Here is a 20,263-nt window from a genome sequence, read left to right on the forward strand (position 1 = left end):
GCTGGTCTCAAACTCCTGACTTCAGGTGATCCACGTGCCTTGGCCTCCCAAAGTGCTGGGATTACAGGTGTGAGCCACTGCGCCCAGCCTGACAGTCCTGTTTTAGAATAACACCTTTTGTTTTCCCTTGTTTTCCCTGCTACTGAACTGCAGAATGTTTATTTCACTGTTTGGAGATGCTTCTGTTAGCCAGGATTTAAATAAAGTGTAAAGAAGTTTTCTATTTTGATCAACTACTCTAAATCCTCTCAGATTTTTGACAACTACCCTGTGCTAAATAAATAACATGGATGCTAGTGTTTAAAGAAACACTAGCTTCGTTTTATGGACATTTGTGTGACTGTTGCTTAGGTCTATGAAAGTGACTGGGAATCAAAATCACCCTGTAGTTCAGGGACAGATTGGGCAGGAGACCTAGTGTTAACCTCTTAAAAGGATATTTGAGAGTCCCAGCATCATTTCCCCATGATTTCCTTGGTAATTATGAGTTTTTAATACTGAAAGCCATTATATTTACATATATATCAAGAAAATCAGGTATAGATAAGTTAAATATAAAATGTAAAAACCTTAAAATTTAGAAAAAAAAAACCCTATGACCTTAGGTTGAAGAAAGAGAGGGATTTCTTGAAGAAAGCATTGAAAATCCTAATTATGAAAGATCTATAAATTTGCCTGTGTTGAAATAAGAACTTTTGTTCTTCATGTGATGATACAGAGTAGTGGAGAAACAAACTAAAAGTGGAGCAAATATAGTAGATACAGCTTTAAAAGGATCCAGGATATATAAATAATTCCTACAAATCAATAAGAGTAAAGACCACTCTGCTGGGCGCGGCACCTCGTGCCTGTAATCCCAGCACTTTGGGAGGCCAAGGCGGGCAGATCATGAGGTCAGGAGTTCAAGACCAGCCTGATCAACATGGTGAAACCCCGTCTGTACTAAAAATACAAAAATTAGCCAGGCATGGTGGCAGGCGCCTGTAATCCCAGCTACTCAGGAGCCTGAGGCAGGAGAATCACTTGAACCTGGGAGGCAGAGGTTACAGTGAGCCGAGATGACACCACTGCACTCCAGCTCTGGGCAATAGAGCAAGACTCCGTCTCAAAAAAAAAAAAGGCAAAAGATCTTAACACACAGTTTTTAGAAAATGATACGCACATGGTAAATAATAAGATGCTCAATAGTAATCAGGACAAACAAATTAAGATTATAATGAAATACACCTACCTGACTGGCAAAAATTAACAAGACTGAGAATACCAGTGTTGGTCTTTGATGTGGACAAATTAGAACTTTATATGCTGCTGGTGAGAATGTAGATTGGCAAAACCACTTTGAAAAACAGTCTGGCAACTGGGCCGGGCGTGGTGGCTCACGCTTGTAATCCCAGCACTCTGGGAGCCCAAGGCGGGTGGATCATGAAGTGAGGAGATCGAGACCATCCTGGCTAACACAGTGAAACCCCGTCTCTACTAAAAATACAAAAAAAAAAAAAAAAAAAAAAAAAAAATTAGCCGGGCATGGTGGTGGGCGCCTGTAGTCCCAGCTACGTGGAAGGCTGAGGCGGGAGAATGGCATGAACCCAGGAGGCAGAGCTTGCAGTGAGCCGAGATCGCGCCATTGCATTCCAGCCTGGGCAACAGAGCAAGACTCCGTCTCAAAAAAAAAAGAAAAAAGAAAAACAGTCTGGCATTATCTTGTACATCTGAATACGACACAAGGTCTGTGACCCAGCTTTTCTGCTCTTAGGACTATTCCCTAAGGAAACTTGCACATAAGTCCAGGAAATATGTACAAGCCTGTTCACAGCAGCATTGCTTTTAATAGCAAAATATTGTAAATAACTCATGATCATTGACAGGAAAGTTTCAAAAACAAGCAAAACTAAGTATCTAAGATGCCTACAGAGGAGGTAAAAATAGTTTCTAAAACAGCTGAGGGAAGGGAAAAGAGACACATCTTCCTTACTGAAGAATTCCAAATAATACTCGTAGATACGCCTGACTCCAGGAGGTGGAGCATATCCCCCCCTCTTTGAGTGTGGGCTGGACTTAGTGACCCAACTCCAGTAAATACTGTATGGAAAGGGAAAAAGGCAGCCTTACAGTGGAGAAACGGCAAACACCACTTAACCAGGTGATCAAGGTTAACATCATCAGTGCTGCCATGTGGATGCACATCCCTCCTAAGATGTAATCAAGGTACACTTCACCTCTGTGGTATTCTTTCCAAATATCCATAATCCAGTTGAATCATGAGAAAACAGGCAAACCCAAACTGAGGGACAGTCTATGAAATGCTTGACCAATACTCAAAACTTGAAACTATCAAAGTCATAAAAAGGAAATACTGAGAATTTGTCTAGATCAGTAGAGACTAAGGAGACATGACAACTAAATGTGATGTAATATCCTGGACTGGATTCTGCAACAGAAAAAGGACATTCATGGAAAAACTGGTGAAATCTGAATAAAGTCTGGAGTTAATAGTTTTTTATTTTTTTTAAAGCCTAGAAATAAATCCTCACATATATAGTCAAATGCTTTTTTTGTTTGTTTTGGGGTGGGGTGGGGGTTGGGACAGAGTCTTACTCTGTCACCCAAGGCTGGAGCACAGTGGAGCAATCTCAGCTTACTGCAACCTCTGCCTCCCAGGTTCAAGCGATTCTCCTGCCTCAGCCTCCCAAGGAGCTGGGACTACAGGCATGCACCACCACGCCCGGCTAAATTTTTTTGTATTTTTAGTAGAGACGGGGTTTCACCATGTTGGCCAGGCCATCATGGTCTTGAACTCCTGGCCTCAAGTGATCCACCCGCTTCTGCCTCCCAAAGTGCTGGGATTACAGGTGTGAGCCACTGTACTCGGCCATCAAATGCTTTTTGACAACAGTGCCAAAAACAGTGCCAAGACCATTCATGGGGGAAAGGACAGTCTTTTCAGCAAATGGTGTTGGGGAAACTGGACATCCACGTGCAAAATAATGAAGTTGGACCCTTACCTTACACCCTATACAAAAATGAACTCAAACGGATCAAAGACCTAAAGAAAGATAAAAGCTAAAATGTATAGTTTTACAAACACTTAGAAGAAAACATGGGGGGAAATACATGACATCAGATTCAGCAATGATTTCTTGGATATGACACCAAAAGCATAGGCAACAAAGGAAAAAATAGATTAAATTGGATTTCATCAAAATTAAAAACTGCATCAAAGGGCACAATTAACAGAGTGAAAAGGTAGCCTATGGAATGGGAGAAAATATTTGCAAACCATATATCTGACGATGGGTTAATATTCAGAATGTATAAAGAACTAAAATTCACACCCAGAAAACCCCCATTTAAAAATGGGCAAATAGGCCAGGTGCGGTGGCTCACGCCTGTAATCCCAGCACTTTGGGAGGCTGTGACGGGCAGATCACGAGATCAGGAGATCGAGACCATCATGGCTAACATGGTGAAACCCCGTCTTTACTAAAAATACAAAAAATTAGCTGGCCGTGGTGGCAGGCGCCTGTAGTCCCAGCTACTCGGGAGGCTGAGGCAGGAGAATGGCGTGAACCTGGGAGGCAGAATTTGCAGTGAGCCAAGATCACACCACTACACTCCAGCCTGGGCGACAGAGCAAGACTCTGTCTCAAAAAAAAAAAAAAAAACAAAAAACAACAACAACAAAAAAACCGCCAATAATTTGAATATCTTCGTCTCCAAAGAAGATGACCAATAAGCACAGGAAAAGATGTTCAACATTACTAATCATTAGGGAGATGCAAATCAAAACCACAATGAGATACCTCTTCACATCCATTAATCCATTAGTATGGTTACTATCAAAAGAACAGAAAATAGCAAGGGTTGGTGAGGATGTGGAAAAATGGGAATTCTTTTATGCTGTTCGTAGAAATGTAAAATGGTGCAACTGCTATAGAAAACAGCATGGCAGTTCCTAAAAAAATTAAACATAGAATTACCCTATGAGCCAGCAATTCCACTTCTGGGCATATACCCAAAAGAATTGAAAGCAGGTGAAAGCAGGGGGACCGAGTGCGGTGGCTCATGCCTGTAATCCCAGCACTTTGGGAGGCCGAGGTGGGCGGATCACGAGGTCAAGAGATCCAGACCATCCTGGCCAACATGGTGAAACCCTGTCTCTACTAAAAATACAAAAATTAGCTGGGTGTGGTGGTGCGCGCCTGTAATCCCAACTACTTGGGAGGCTGAGGCAGGAGAATCGCTTGAACCCGGGAGGCAGAGGTTGCAGTGAGCCGAGATCGAGTCACTGCACTCCTGCCTAGCAACAGAGAAAGACTCTGTCTCAAAAAAAAAAAGAAGCAGGGGCTTGGAAAAATATTTGTATATTCATGTTCATAGCAGCATTTGTCACAATAACCAGAAGGTGGAAGCAACTCAAATGTCCATTGATGGGTAAATGGATAAACAAAATACAGATAAATTGGTATATATGTACAAGGGAATACTATGCAGCCTTAAAAGGGAAAGCAATCCTGTAACATGCTACAACACAGGTGGACCTTGAGGACCCATCACAAAAGGACAAATTCTGTAGGATTCCACTGACATGAGGGACCTAGAGTAGTCACATTCATAGAGACAGAAAGTAGAATGATGGCTGCCAGGGGCTTGGGGCTAGGGATGTGGGGAGTTGTTGTTTCATGGATACGATTTTCATTTTCAAAGATGAAAAGTGTTCTCGAGATTGGTTGAATAATAATGTGAATGTATCTTACTAAACTGTACATTTGAAATTGGTTGCACTGGTTCATGTCTGTAATCCCAACATTTTGGGAGGCTGAGACAGGAGGATGGCTTGAGCCCAGGAGTTTGAGACCAGCCTCTACAGAATTTGTCCTTTTGTGACTGGCTTATTTCACTCAGCATAAGGTCCTCAAGGTCCACTAGTGTAGCTTGTCACAGGATTACCTTCCTTTTTAAGGCTGCATAGTATTCCCTTGTGTGTATATACCACAGTTAAACCAGGCTCTCACTGTAATTAGAGCCTCTGCTCCACCAACTAATCATTTGTCAGTAGAGCCTTTTATTTATCCTCATCTTTCATTCAAACTTCAAAAGGTTTGCCCCCTATTCCCCGGTTGTTTGCTTCTGATGGTATCTGATTCTAAGTAACTGCATGTTCTTTCTACACTCTACATAGTTTATTCATTTATTTATTCTATTGAGTGCCTTTTATGTGTCAGGCACTATTCTGGATGCTGAGGCTACAGCAACCAGGAACACAGACCAAAATTCCTGCCCTTTTTGCTTCCCCCTTTCCAGAGCCTCTCCTCTCCTCCTGGTGTTTCTCAGTTGTGTTTTTCTCCAGGCCTCTCAAATGCTAGTCTTTCTTGAGGAATGAAAAGCAAGCGCACAAGTTTATACTTTTAAATATGCAAAATATTCAAGAGAACTTTTCCAAAATCATTTTCTCTCCTTCCTTCCTCCCTCCCTCCCTCTCTCTCTTCCTTCTTTCCTTCCTTTTTGACAGTCTCGTTCTGTAGCCCAGGCTGGAGTGCAATGGCGTGATCTTGGCTCACTGCAACCTCCACCTCCCAGGTTCAAGTGATTCTCATTTTATTTTTTCTGATTCTCATTTTATTTTTTTCTAATGTGAGAAATACATGCTGGCCGGGCGAGGTGGCTCACACCTGTAATCTCAGCACTTTGGGAGGCTGAGGTGGGAGGATCACTTGAGCTCAGGTTTTCGAGAACAGCCTGGGCAACATAGTGAGACCTTGTCTCTACAAAAACGAAGAAATTAACCATATGTGGCGGCACATCCCTGTAGTCCCAGCTACTTGGGAGGCTGAGGTGGGAGGATTACCTGAGTCCAGGAAGTCCAAGCTGCACTCCAGCCTGGGTGACAGAGAGAGCCCTGTCTCAAAAAAAAAAAAAAGTTTATTGCAGTTACATAGGATTAATAAGTCCGAGGGAGCTAATTACACACACACACACACACACACACACACACACACACACACACACAAAGATGAGATGGACACATTAATCAGCTTGACTTTAATATCAGTTCGTGATGTATACGTAATAAAAAATGCTCATTGTAAAAGAATAACTCAAATAATATAGAGTAGAAAAAAAAATCAAGTAGAGATGCCCACTGATAATGTGTTGATATCTCTTCTTTTCGAGGCACTCATACTTGTATGGACATATGTGTCACCAGGCAGCTTAACTTCAAAGTGCATTTTAAAACTTTTTTTTTGTCTTGAATTTCAAGATATAACCTGGAAGCAAATTGTAGAAACCTTTTCCCTTAGCCTTAAAAGACTCCACGACCCTCCTTTTCTCACGATATATACTCCCTTCACATTTATCTAACTGTATACTAGTATCTAATTTTGCCTTCCTAGAACTTCCAGGGACTAATCTTGAGACAGACAGACCAAGCCTGGAGACCCAGCTGCAAAATTTCAGAGATGACTTCAAGGCAGCTAGTTAACAACCTGGCCATTGTTGAGATGACATCAGCCCGCGTTCCAGGTGGATTGGGACCCAAGAGAGCCACCAGAACAAGACACACATACATTGTATTTACCACAGTTCTTGAATGCCTTGCTTATCAAGTTTTCCCTTTTTAAACCCCTGCCTTCCCCTCAAAAATTGAAGTGGTGGCTTTGGATGGGAATCTGGCTGCTTTCCCTTTTTTACTAGGTTTTTTTTTGACGGAGTCTCACCCTGTCACCAGGCTGGAGTGCAATGGTGCGATCTTGGCTCACTGCAACCTTCGCCTCCCGGGTTAAAGCCATTCTCCCTGCCTCAGTCTCCCCAGTAGCTGGGATTACAGGCGCCTGCCATCATGCCTGGCTAATATTTGTATTTTTTAGGAGAGATGGGGTTTCAACATGTTGGCCAGGCTGGTCTTGAACTCCTGACCTCAGATGATCTGCCCACCTTGGCCTCCCAAAGTGCTGGGATTACAGGCATGAGCCACCGCACCCGGCCCCTTTACTAGTTTTGGATGATAAAGTCACTTTCTTTCTACCAGACCTTGCTCTTGTTAATTGGACTCTGCAAGCGCCAAGCATCCACACCTGCATTCGGTTACATATGGACCAAAATTGCATAGTATAATGCTGTTCTGCAATGCTGTTGTTTTACTTAGCTATATTGGAACAGAAATTAAAATAAATTAAAGAATGTGTAAGCAAAAACTCAGTTATATGTTAAAAAAAAAAAAAAAAAAAAAAACAATTCCCCCTGAAGAAGAGAAAGAGCTGGAGTCCTTTAAAATTAACTGCCTGTTTTTCTGTGGCTAGTGAGCCTTATCTCTCCCTTTCCCAGGCACTGTGAAGACTGTTTCTCTAGCTGCGCAGCTGTAAGGTTACTAGACAGACCATCTCAAGTCACAAAACATGTTGTTCCTTAAAAAGTAAAAAATAATATAATGCATGTCTCAATTAAATAACTGTCTTTGCTTCTCGCTTCTATAATATGCTTCCCCCTGCACAGATCTCCTCTCGCCCCACAAAATGCTTAAAAGGTAGCTTAACTCTTCGTTCAAGTCTCAGTCCTTGAACTGGATCGGTGCTTCTAAATAATTAAATAATTCCTCCTCAACCCCTCGGTCTCTCTGATTCTTTAATTATCCCGCTGCAATATAGTCTAAATATTTTTCCCTATCAGTAGGTGTAGCTATACATCATCATTTTTAATGACCACATGGTGTTCCTTTGTATGGCTATATCCTAGTTTATTTTTCTAGGTGCCTCTTTTTAGAGGACATAAACACACTGGAATGCACATTGTTTGTGCACATTATCTATTCACTCATCCACTTCTCTTTCTCTCTCTTTTTTTTTTTTTTTGGAGACAGGGTGTCACTCTGTTGCCTAGGCTGGAGTGCAGTGGTGTGATCACTGCAGCCTCAACCTCCCTGGCTCAGGCAATCCTCCCACCTCAGCTTCCTGAGTACCTGGAACCACAGGCATGTGCCACCACACCTGGCTAATTAAAAAATTTTTTTTGTAGAGATAGGGTCCTCCCTATGTTGCCCAGGCTTGTCTTGAACTCCTGGGCTCAAGTGATCCTTCCACCTCAGACTCCCAAAGTGCTGGGGTTACAGGTGTGACCCACTGTGCCTGGCCCACTTATTTTTTTTAAGCCACCTTTTTAGAAATGGAATTGCTGCTGAGTGTCAGTTTTCTTACCTTTGTCTCTAAAGCCTTCCTTGACAGTCCTGTCTTTTTTGTTTTGTTTTGTTTGTTTTATGGTGAGAGCTAAGTAAACAAGAACTTAATGTCATTCCATCTGTTAATTCTGTGTGTGGCTTTTTTTTTTTTTTTTTTTTTTTTTTTTTTAAGAGACAGAGTCTCTCTCTGTTGCCCAGGCTGGAGTGGAGTGGCACGATCTCGGCTCACTGCAACCTCTGTCTCCCCAGTTCAAGCAATTCTCTTGCCTCAGCCTCCCAAGTAGCTGGGACTACAGGCACGCGCAACCACACCTGGTGAATTTTTGTATTTTTAGTGGAGACAGGGTTTCACCATGTTGGCCAGGCTTGTCTCGAACTCCCGACCTCATGTGATCTGCTTACCTGGGCCTCCCAAAGTACTGGGATTACAGGCGTGAGCAACAGTGCCTGGTGTAATTCTGTGTGTTTTTACCAGCAGAGCATGCACTGAGTATGTGCAAACAATTGGGAAGGAAGATTAGAGCACATATATCTACAGAAGCGCACTCAGAAAGGGGGACCCTGTTGCTTCTAAAGTGAAAGAGTATGATTTGGATTTGTAACCGAAAGATACTTTTGTAATTTATAAAATGAAAACTGTAACTATCAATGAAGTGAAAGTGAAATGAAGTGGAATTGAGACGTGTCTAGGCTGCAAGGCAGAGCCTGCCCTGTCTTAGTCACCACCTGCCTCCTACAGGACTGGAGTGAGTGTAAGGCTTAGAAACACTGCAACGGGGCCAGGCGCGGTGGCTCACGCCTGTAATACCAGCACTTCGGGAGGCCGAGGGGGGCGGATCATGAGGTCAGGAGATCGAGACCATCCTGGCTAACACAGTGAAACTCCGTCTCTACTAAAAATACAAAAAATTAGCCAGGTGTGGTGGCGGGCGCCAGTAGTCCCAGCTACTCGGGAGACTGAGGCAGGAGAATGTCGTGAACTCGGGAGGCGGAGCTTACAGTGAGTGGAGATCGCGCCACTGCACTCCAGCCTGGGTGACCGAGTGAGATTCCGTCTCAAAAAAAAAAAAAAGAGAGAACACCGCAACGGCCCTGCTGAATTGGTGGCTTCTCTTTGAAAGTATAAGGAACCCACTTACAGAACCATTTGGGCCAATTTATACACAGTTCCAATATTCACACTAATCATTAAGTGAAAGCATGGTGTTTGCAAGAAAAGTGTTTTCAACGGCATGTGATAGCATACCCATTTTTAACAGAAAATGCCCCCGCCCCATTTTATAAAAAATATCATGAATTGCATAATTAACAAAGACCAATTCATCAGACTTTTTTCATGTATCTAGTTTAAAAATTTCTCAGAATCCTGTCATCTTCCTCTTATGAATTCCATAAGTTAATTCAGCCAGATAGATATCTTGGTGTCTTCAAAAAGATTGTCTTCTAGTATTCATTTTAAAATATAAATTAAACTTTATTAATTGATATAAATTTATATTAAACTTTAAATTTTTATAACCTATTCTTACAACATGCTTATATCAATCAATGACTCTATACATGGATATGGTTATGAAACTTACATTTTATATATTTTTTTTAAAGGTTAAAGAAAGAGGGACCAATGAACTTCATGTTTTCCTAAACTTGAAAAGAGACAAATCAAATTCTGCCCTTCATCTCCAATGTTTGGAAGATCAGTCAATTAAGTCATCCTTTCTTCATAACTATTGAAAAAGAAATAATCAGAATTCGCTGAATAGGTCAATTAAAACCATTTTTATCAAATATATTCATTCACAACATGTATTGTTGTAGTTAAAAACTGGTTGAGAAAGTTTACTTGTAATTATTCTGCACTTTGATATCTGTTGATTATTTCTGGAGCAAAGTCAGGCTTATTCATTAGGTGCCTTTAGCTCATTTTTCCTGCTATTCTTGCTGGATACTTTAGAAATGAGAAGGGGTGAGCTGTAAGATAAATGAGTGTGACTAAGGGAAATATAAGCCTGCCTTTCTCAAGAGCTGAGCTCCGGGAGGCGGGAAGAGTTCAGAGCATTGGGCCAGGGCTCATCTGGTGGGTTCAAGCACACAGCCTCAACTCCCTTGCAGGAACATGGGGCCGTGTGTGCTTCACTCTGAAGCTTCTGTCTTCCTGTGAAAGAGCTTGGGGCTGGTGAATGGATACTGAGCCCAACTTCTGCAGGCTGCCCTCCCCTCTGGATACCAAGCCCACCCATGGCAATCCCTTCAAGGCATGACTCTCATGATAATTAAAAGTGTGATAATGTGAAAAGGAATTTTCAGAGAAACCGAGTCAAGGACTGGTGGTGGTGAAACTTCTTGCTTTCTTGGAAAGCAAGATAAGGTGCTATGCCTTCTGCTCTCTGACATTTCCACCGTCTCCCAGCCATCTAGCAATGGCTACCCTAGAAAAACCTGTTTCCTACCCTTTGGTGTGGGCTGGGTATAGAAAGAGGAGGCTTCTCTCCAGAACTTTGCCAGGAGGCCCTTTGCCACACCGTCCTCAATCCACCCTGCTTATGCTGCCCCTGAGTAAGCCTAGTTCTCACCTGGCAGTGTCGCTTCCTCCTTTGCTGTGTTCCAAGATGCAGCCTTCATTTGTGGCCTAAGAAGGGGTGGAAAGGCCCAACTGCAGGGCAATTATTATTATTGTCAACTCTCCCTTGAAGAGGTTGTATCTGTTTCACTTTCTCACATGCACTCCTGCCTGGGCTGCAGGAATCCTAGAAATTTTGCTCTCAGCTACAGTAACTCCCATGAGTACTGATCCCACACTTTTCCTTCAAATGCTAACTGGAGGCAGATTTTTAGGTGGAGAAACCAGAGAAAAGAGAGTCAGCAGGAGTCCAGGTGATAATCGGGAACCCAGGACCCTGATCCTGACTGCTCTGACCAGGGTGCTCATTCCACTGGTGGGGAGCTGGAACCGGAAAACTGCTCATTCTAAAAAACAACCCCAATCTTCTCTCAGCTTCTGGCTGTGCCCATGTCCTCTGAGGAAGGCCATGGAATGCCTTCTGACATGCTCTCAGATGGACAGCTGAGGATCTGAAGCCAGCAACTCACCAGGGAGATGGTGGAGTTGGGGGCTTGGGCGCGGCAGAAGTGTTTGCGCAAAGCTTCTTGTACCTGTGGGAGAGGTAAATGCTCGGCTTATGCCAGCCACAGCCCCAGCCTGCGGGCTGCAAGTGAGGCAGGGGGTTAGGTGGGCAGACTTACCTTCCTGTCCATGAGGCAACCAAACAATAGGATGAAGACACCCTGAGAAGAGGGACATGGGGATAAGCTGGTCAAGGAGGAAGGGATCCACCCGAATCAACGTGCTCCTTCTGTCCTGTGTAATTCACATCCTAAGGCTTCTCGTCTCAATTTTTCTGTTACCACCATTTGGTGCATAGGATCCATTTCAGGTGCTTTTCTTATTGTTATGGTTATAAAAGGGATAGCAAAGGATTGGGTACTGACAATTTCTTGATTTCTTCAACAAAATCAGCTATTATTTTACAGATAAGAAAACCAAAGCTCAAAGAGGTTATGTAATTTGTCCAAAGTTATCCAGCTACTCAGTGGAGGAACTGGGATCCACACCTAAGCCTTCCAAAATTCCTGAACCTATGTTTCTTCTGCTCCACCTTGGTACCTCCTAGAGAAGAGATCGGCAGTGACTTAGACCATCTAAAAGGGCAAAAACACAGCCACCCCCCTATCACCTACCTGGAGAGTGTTGAGAATGGTGAAGAAGTAATGAGGGACCGTGGAGACTTCCTCTAACAGAGTGGCCAGGCCCAGCCCCCAGGTGAGGCCAAAGATGGGTGTGAGAACGAGCAGGGCTTTAATCACCGCCAGCAGAGCTTGGCGCTTCTCTGCTGGGGGTCCCTCTGACAGCGAAGGTCTCAGCAACTTCAGCATGGCCATGGCTAGTACCAGCCCATTCACGCCTATGATGGCCAGCACTGGCCCCACGAAGGTATACAATGCCCCTCCCTTCCCATCCAACCAACATTCCCCCTCCCTCAGGTATTGCCCTTGAGGTAGGTAGAGCCCCAGGGTGACACCTGCCAACCCCAGTGGGCACAGGTAGCCCAGGAGCACCATGAGGGGGAGAACTCGGTGCTTCGGCAGCTGGTGAAAGACAAAGAGCAGCTGGTGGGCCAACAGCAGGGCCTGCGCCAGCATCCAGAAAAAGGTGGCCAGGTAGAGGAAATGACAGAGGAAGGTGGCAGCAAGGCAGAGCGGGCTTTGGGGCCCTGGAGGGAGGAAGGGGGCGCCCAGGAAGCAAGTGTCTGCGGCCAGCAAGCAGAACACCATGTTGAGCAGGGCGGCGTGGCGGAAATAGGAGATCTTGTTCCGCACCACGACTCTCCACACCAGCCAGTACACACCCAGGCACACAAGCAGCGCCAGTATGGAAGCTCCCAAGCCCACTTGAGTCAGCAGCGCCAGAGCGGGTTCTTCCGGAACAGTGTGTGGGGACATGAGGACAGAGAAGGCAGTGAGGTGCTGGCAGAAGCACTGAGCAGTGGGGCTGGCACTGGCTGCCCGTGCCTGGCACCCTTCTTTGGACCAACCCCCCCTGCCCTGGAAGAGACTGTGATCCCAGAAGACACAGTGAGGGGAACCACCTGTGTTCCCAAAGTCCATGATGACCTCTCCCTGGCTGAAGGCCCGGTCACCTGCCATGATGGAAATGACAAGGACCAGGCCAGGAGTGGCATAGAGGGAATCCCCCAGCCCTTGTCCATAGTTTGAGGGCAGAAGGTGGTCCAGTTTTCGCAGCACCAGGCTAGTAATACTTATTTCAGTTCCATTACGGACCAGTGGGGCCAGTGAGTGCCCGGGAATCTGAGCCTGCAGTGGGGGCTGAGTAGGGAAGGAGATGCTGTAGTCAGCAGGAAACGTGGGTCCAAACAGCTGGCTCTGCAGCAGCACATTGGGCAAGTTGAAGGCGAAGGGGTGGTCCTGTGGGCACAAGCTGCATGCCAGGGTCTCCACAGCCAGCAGGAGAGTCGAGCCTGCCCAGGGCTTCCGGGCTTGGGCCAGGGTCCACAGAGACCTGGTGTCCATATCTAGGACCTTGTCTGTGGCAATCAGGAGATTCTGTGGCACCCAACAGAAAAATGAGCCCCGTCTGCTGGCGCCCACAGGACTGAGCTGGGGGCAATGAGAACTACAGAACCCACACCTTCCCTTCCCAGTCCAGTGTGCGACCCAAGGTTGGAGAGAAAAGGGAGAGGAAGACAGGCCTGTGAAGGGAGACTTTCTAGATGGGAAGAACAGGGAGCTGTTCGGCCAACCACCTGTGGGCATCTTTAAGGAAATGTCCCCTGACCTGCACCCAGCCCCTCTGCTGAAAACCCTTCTTCCCCCTCCATCCCTTGGGGCCACCCAGGTTCTAAGAGGGGACTTGTCCCATTCTTTGGCCCCTCCAGGTCTGCAAAGCTGGGAGTGGTGACCAGCAGTGGTAGAGGGCACCGTGTCCTGGAGGCGATGGCCACATGCATGTCAGTGCATTCACACATGCTATGTATTCCTAGGCATGAATGGTGTGTGATATCATTGCCCTTTGTTACACTTTTGGCTGCAGCTCATGGGTCACCAATGGATGCCCATACTGAGAGCCGATTTAGGTGAGCCCAGCAAAGTCAAGCACACTTCAGCGTCTCCATGGAAACTTCCTGTCTGTGTCATAGCCACACTCCTGCATGCGCACACACGCCTCAGGCCTCATGTCTCCACACCCTTTCCTGCCTCCAACCCCCATGTGCTCCCAGCGCCAGGCCTCCATTCTGCAGCCTCAGAGACTGGTGTCTGAGAGGAGAAATGAACCAGGAGCAGGCCCCTGGACTCTGGAAAGGTCTGCTGCCTGACAGCCCATGGTGACATCAGAGGGACAGAAGTGCCCACAGGTGGGGAGTCTTCACCCCCCGAATGCCCAGCGGGCCCCCACTGTGGCTCAGAGATCTCACCTTCAGGGCGCTGCGGTCAAGCTGTATTCTGGCCTTTGCCACCACCTTGGCCAAGTATTTCATGGTGTTCAGCAGGGTCAGTAAGTCGGAGGATGAACTTGCCTCCGCCGCCTGCCCTGGCAGCTGTGCCAGGATCTGTGGCACCTCCTCAGCAGGACTGCCCTGGCCTGCCTGCAGCAGCTGAGACAGATGAGACAGCAGGAAGTGGGACACATGGTGGAATGATGGTTTGAGAAGAGCATCCCAGCCCCATGGAGATTGTTGGCCCTCTCGAGCCCTCCCACACCTACTTCCTGGCTCTGGTAGGGCTCCATTTCAGAGAAGCTGAACAGCCTGTGGGCTGGGCCTCGGGGAAAAGGGTCTGCGAGCTGGGTCCTAGAGAGGCTGGGGTGGGCAGTGGAGGGGGCACGTGGGCAGCAGGGTGGAAGCTTCACCTTGGCTCTAGTGAACAAGGTCAGGAGCCTCGCGTCTGTGCAGCTGCTGTGGACGGGCCCCCAGACTCCGTCAGCCCCGCAGAACCTCCTCACTATGCCCCTCTTGCTCTTAGGACATGGGGCCTGTGCCACATGGCCAGCCTTGGTGACATTCCAGGTAAGCACCGAGGCATCTTCGGGGCAGGTGATGTCTCCATCTGAAGAATGACGAGCAGGGGGTAATCAGCAATCACAGCCTCACCCGAGCCTCTCCTTGGGCAGAACCCTGTGCGGGCCCCGAAGCCTGGTCCTGTTGCCCAGGGCAGGGACGAGCCATGCAAGAGAGCCTGTGCTCCCAAGGCAAGCAGCTGGGACCAGCCCACTGGGTCCCAGGCCCTGCGTACCCTGGATGACGGTGATGGAGATGGGGACCCTGAGTGGAGCCAGGCCTGGGCTCTGCAGGTCACAAGTGTACGTGGTATCAGCCATCAGGCAGCGCTGAACAGCCAACACAAAGCACTGAAAGCCTGACTCGTTGAAGGAGGAGGCTGAGGGCAAAACGAAAGAAGGGAACTGTCACTGGGCCAGGGACAGGCCTGGAACCTAGCAGGCTCTGACATGCTGTTTCAGTCTTTCTAGCAATTCAGAAACAGAGGAAGCAGTGGGGAAGAGCCAAATGATGTGTGGGCTCCACTTGGACAGAGGAAGAAAGCTTGGATTTTGCTGGAGGGGACTGTGGGGTCTCTAACAAGCTCTAGGACTCAGTTTCCACCATTTCCTCATTTGTAAAATGGGGACTGTCATCAAACTAATTCCATAGAGAGTTAAATGAGATTGTGTAGATAACAGCATTTTGCAAAAGTTTCCTATACACATGTGGCTATGTTATGGCAATAGACGTGGCATGGCTCTGATGGGGTAGAAAACAGTGTTGGCCTTGGATCCCACTCTCTGGTTGAACTGTGGCCTCTGTTTCTCATGAGCTGAAGACCCAGCTGCCTGGAGGAGACTAGCTGCCCCCTGGTCCCTCTGACCCCTGACTGCTGGCCCCTTCTCATACCTTTGCTGCCCTCTCCAGGGCTCCAGGCCGCGGTGTAGGCCAAGTTTGTGCTGGGGATGCAGCAGCTCAGCTGGAAGCCAGGGGAGGTGGCACAGGAGATGGACAGCTGGTATGGAAGTCGAGCCACATCTGTTGCCTTCAAGGGCACCCTCACCACCTCGTACAGGTTCCACTTGAAGCCCTGGGCCTCGAAGCAGCTCATGTACTCACCTGCAGACACGTGTGTGCTGCACTATGTGGCTCCTCTGGGCCCCGCTGCACCACAGAATCTGTGCTGCTTTCCAAGCCACAGCCTTGTTCCCGTCCTCCGCCTGCCACCCAGTACTTAACCCCAGTAAGCAAGGTCCCAGGATGGCCCCTTTGGTGGACATTCCCTGTCCCCAAGAAGGATTTCTAGGAGGTAGAAGAGATCTCTCTTTTATCAGCCCATGCCCATGAATTTCATGCTCTCCCTAGAGCAGATGCCCTTCCCGCACCACCCCTGCCATTTTAGCATCTTGAAAAACATGGATCTGTTCTCAGCAGACATTGAGACGGTATTCTTCACACACAATTTTGTGTGGAGAATTGTAGTATTTTTGTTAACAGAAACATTTTTATGAAAAATAACTACTTTTTCCAAAACATAATTAGACAAGTGACTTTGTTTTACATGTTTCCAAATCTTGCCCATGTCTGGGTTCTCCCATCTGCTTTTGCATTCAATCTCATGATGGCCCTGTAGCCTCTGGAAAGGACCACTGTCTACACCTGAGGGAGTGGGAGTGAAAGGGGCAAATAACATCTTAGCATATTAGGACAATAGTTTTGACTTTGTAAACCCTGAAAAGGGTCTCAGAAGTCCCAGACCACAGTGAAAACAGCTGGCCATTTTTAGAATTTTCCACATTGCAATTTTTCACACCAAGGGACCTCTTAGCCTTTGTTTCCCCAGAATGGGTAAATGGAAAGATGAAAAGAGTGAGAAAGAGGTGGAAAGAAAAGAAGGAAGGAGAAGGGAGGAAGGCATGGGAAGAAGAGGTGAAGGAAAGCAGAGAAGGAAGAGGAGGAAGAAGGGAAGTAAGAGGAAGGAGAAAGGAGGCAAGGAGAGGACAGGCTGGCTACCTGCCCAGTGATGGGACATGTTGGAGACGCTGAGGGCAGCCTGGCCGTGGCTGGAAGTCACAGACACCTGTGTCCCTGGCTGCAGGAGGATGGGACTGGGGCTCCCCGGGTGCCTCAGGAACCAGCTCAGGTTGGTGGCCTCCCGGCTCAGACGGAGAGTCAGGCTCAGTGTGTCACCAGGCATCTGCAGCTGGGAGTTCAGGTTGAGGATCCCGGGGACTGCAGGGAGGCAAGCGACAGGGGACCCTGGAGGAGGGACTCGTGGCCCTCAGATGCAGCTGAGCAATGGCTTCTCCCCTGACTCTGGAGCCCATTCCTCCACACTCCCTCCCTAGCTTTTTAAATTTTTCTTTTTGTCCCTGGATGGACATCTGAATGTGGCTGCTGCAGTCCAGCCTGGAAGACTCTATCTGTTATTGGAAACCAACGAGATTTGGTCTATGCCTCTCCCTCCCCCAGGTATCTTGGGGCTACTGGAGCTGCTTCCTGCCTCCTAGGGTAAAAAGCAGTCACTCCAGCACTTTCTGTCCTTGTCCTTATGTCTCTGGGCCTCTCTCATTAGTCTCCCTATTCAGGTTCCAAGCTCAGGGCCTGTGGTCTACTATGATGGCTCCTCTCCCACCCAGAGGAGCAGCTGTGCTTGGACCAGCCGGCCAAACTACAGGCTCAGAGAGGAAAACACCACTGAGAACATTTATTTCACTTAAGGCCATTGGTTTCCAAGTTCCCAACCTTCCTCACCAGGTGGCAGCAACTGGCAGTACCCGGGTTCCGGATGGCTGAAGACAAGGCAGCCACAAGGCTGGTGGTTGTGGGGGCTTTGACAAGGAGGGTAATGGAGGCAGATGCTGGTGTTCCACTGGTAGCCAGAGAGGCAAGCACAATAGAAATTCCCCTCGTGGTTGACATTACACTCTGTGGTACAGAGAGAAGAGAAGAGGAGGTGGGCAGGCCGTCTGAGGAAGCTAGGTGGGCAGGGCAGACACCTGCCTGATGCCTGAGAGGCTTTGGGGCTGGGTATCTGGACCAATCCCCAAGCTACAGGTGCCTCAGTCAGGCCCATGCATCAGGACTGCCTCCTCAGTCAGGGCTCAAAGCAGCAGATGTCTCGGGGGCCAGGGAACAGGTGAAGGTGGAGGTCTGGGCCCACGTTGTCTGTCCCTTGGGCCGTCAGCCAAAGTTAGAAGATAGGGGGATGGGGCAGGCAAGGAAGGGTCTGTCTGGTAGGGAGGTGAGGGAGGAGCTGGGCCACAGAGACAGAACCAGGCAGCCCTTCCTCCAGGAAATATAGAGGGGCTCACAGAGTCTCAGGCAAGCTGGCTGCAGGAGGCCCGGGAGCCTATGTTCATTCACTCTCAGCCCCCTTCCCACGCAAGTGGTACCTGTTGTGAGTCTGAGGCCAGTGAGAAGAGGCCTTGGGGAAGAGGAAGCTGAGGCAGCAGGGAAAGTCAGGGTCCTGGAGACTTCAGGGGGCCAGGTCTTATCTGAAAAGTCCAGATGTACATAGACGGAGACCAGCGCTGATTCTACAGGGGCAGAGGGGACAGCTGGAGAGGATAGGCAGCGAGGCCACAAGCCGGTCCCCTCTGGATTCTCTCACCTAGCTGGCCAGTCCCAGGAATGCAGAGCAGACCCCCTCCCCCAGCCTGTCCAGGTGCACATAGACAAGGCTCAGGAAGGGAACAAGTCCTCCCCTAGGCACGGTGCCTTCAGATACACGGCTTCACATCATCCGTCCAGCAACACCTATTTTATGGATGACGCGCCAAAGACAAATGAGTTCACTCCAGGCCTCACCGCTAGAGAACTGGTCACCGACCTGTCCGACTGTAATCGGAGCCAGTCCTCTCTCTCCGCCAGCACTCCCTCACTGCACCCGCCCTCTCCTCTCCGGGTCCTGGGTTTCCACCTCATTCCTGGCTCCCATCTCCTCCCCCTCCCTCCTCCTCCTGTCCATCCACTCACCCCCTGCTCCATTCTCTTGGTCCAGGAGCTGCACAGATCCAGATTCCCCTCCAGCCTGACTCTGTCCCTGGAACAGAACACAGAGGGGAGACCTCAAGTCCCTTCCAAAGGCACCCCAGGGGCCAACCTGACTAGTCTCAGCCAGTATGACTCAGTCTCAACCAGCTCTTCTTTTTGCCAGGAATCAAGTGTACACATCAGGACATCAGGAAGGGAAAGCAGGCTTCTGTTAGGGGGTGCCAGGATTGCAACCCCAGGAACCCTGCTATCCCACCCAAGACCAGGAACCAGGCACGCCTTGGGAAGTCAACATGCTTTGTTTAATTCCTTCCTGCGTTTACCTGTCCCTGGGCCTCTAGGCTAATTGAAATGGCTGGGTCTGGAGCTCCAGCAGTGGGGCTGGACAGAGCTGGCTGGGGCCCAGGCGCTTGGGGAGTTTATTTCTTCTGTAGGATTTGACAGCAGGGTGAGCAGAAGGCGGCCTCTTTCCTTCGTCTTTGGTTCCTGTACATTATTTTCTCACCAACTCCTCCTCTGTCAGGGTGAGGGTGGAGGTCTGGGCCCACATTGTCTGGCCCCTGGGCCATCAGCCAAAGCTAGAAGATAGGGGGATGGGGCAGGCAGGGAAGGGTCTGTTTGGTAGGGAGGTGAGGATGGAGCTGGGCCAAGGAGAGAGAATCAGGCAGTCCTTCCTTCAGGAAATATGGAGGAGCTCACTGTGTCACAGACCTGAGCCCTGTCTATATGCACCTGTGTGTGCGTGTGGATATCTATCCAAAACCAGATATTGCTATAGATATGAATATGGATAAGACATGAGTATAAGCTGTTCACAATGGCACGTGCCTTTAGTCCCAGCTACTTGGGAGGCTGAGGTGGGAGGATCGCTTGAGCCCAGGAGTTCAAGTCCAGCCTGGGCAACATGGTGAGAGCATGTCTTAAAAAAGGTATAGATATAGATAGAGATACAGATATATATTTACATAAAGATAGACTTAGATTTAGCAATAGAGATAGATTTAGGCTTAGTGATATATACATATAGACAGAGGCATAGATATAGCTATCTATTGAGGAGAACATGGATGGAAAGGCACCCTCTAGACTCTGATGTCTTTCCTCAGATTCTCTCCCATCCTCTAAGCCAATAGTTTCCAAATCTGCAAAGTTTTTCTTTTTATTTTTAAATGGCCAGGTTGACTGGACGAGCCTTTATCCAAAGTGCAGCAGGTATCATATGAGTTTACAGGGACTCAAATAAGGAAACAAGAGCTATCCCCCACACCCAGGAAAATAAAATTGAGTTCTCAGAGATCTCATAACAAAGCATCCACTTTCCTTACACATTACTTCCTCTCCCCTCAGCCCTTTCCCTACTACCTATCCTTTCATTCCACGCTTTGTCTCTCCCAACCAGAGGTCCCCATTGTCGCCTCTGCAGACCTTCCCTGGGACTCACCCCAGTCTCACTCACAGATTGGGATGCTTGGGCAACTGGTGACCCCATCAGGGGAAGAGCTGTGGCCAGGAGCAGCAGCGGGGCAGCCGAACAGACCATGGC

General features: G+C 48.0%; 1 protein-coding gene across 4 annotated transcripts in view; it reads right to left on the bottom strand.

The window, feature by feature from the left end:
* Window positions 1–9,711: 9,711 nt before the first annotated feature.
* The window catches only part of ADGRF3 (adhesion G protein-coupled receptor F3), a 42,384-nt gene continuing 31,832 nt past the window's right edge, over window positions 9,712–20,263 (bottom strand). Inside the window, exons 1-14 of one of the 4 annotated variants that reach the window (XM_030799667.1) lie at window positions 20,177–20,260; window positions 18,703–18,769; window positions 18,120–18,263; window positions 17,479–17,652; window positions 16,738–16,956; window positions 15,634–15,843; window positions 14,978–15,121; window positions 14,595–14,791; window positions 14,161–14,340; window positions 11,909–13,291; window positions 11,414–11,455; window positions 11,261–11,323; window positions 10,744–10,799; window positions 9,712–9,897 (exon numbers count right to left, since the gene is read on the bottom strand). In XM_030799667.1, coding sequence (XP_030655527.1) covers window positions 9,876–9,897; window positions 10,744–10,799; window positions 11,261–11,323; window positions 11,414–11,455; window positions 11,909–13,291; window positions 14,161–14,340; window positions 14,595–14,791; window positions 14,978–15,121; window positions 15,634–15,843; window positions 16,738–16,956; window positions 17,479–17,652; window positions 18,120–18,263; window positions 18,703–18,769; window positions 20,177–20,260 — 2,985 coding nt within the window. In that variant the 3' untranslated portion in view covers window positions 9,712–9,875. The other 3 variants (XM_030799666.1, XM_030799670.1, XM_030799668.1) reach the window with 3 other exon arrangements.

The sequence above is a fragment of the Nomascus leucogenys genome, chromosome 19, assembly GCF_006542625.1.
Source record: "Nomascus leucogenys isolate Asia chromosome 19, Asia_NLE_v1, whole genome shotgun sequence".
Lineage (NCBI taxonomy): Eukaryota > Metazoa > Chordata > Mammalia > Primates > Hylobatidae > Nomascus > Nomascus leucogenys.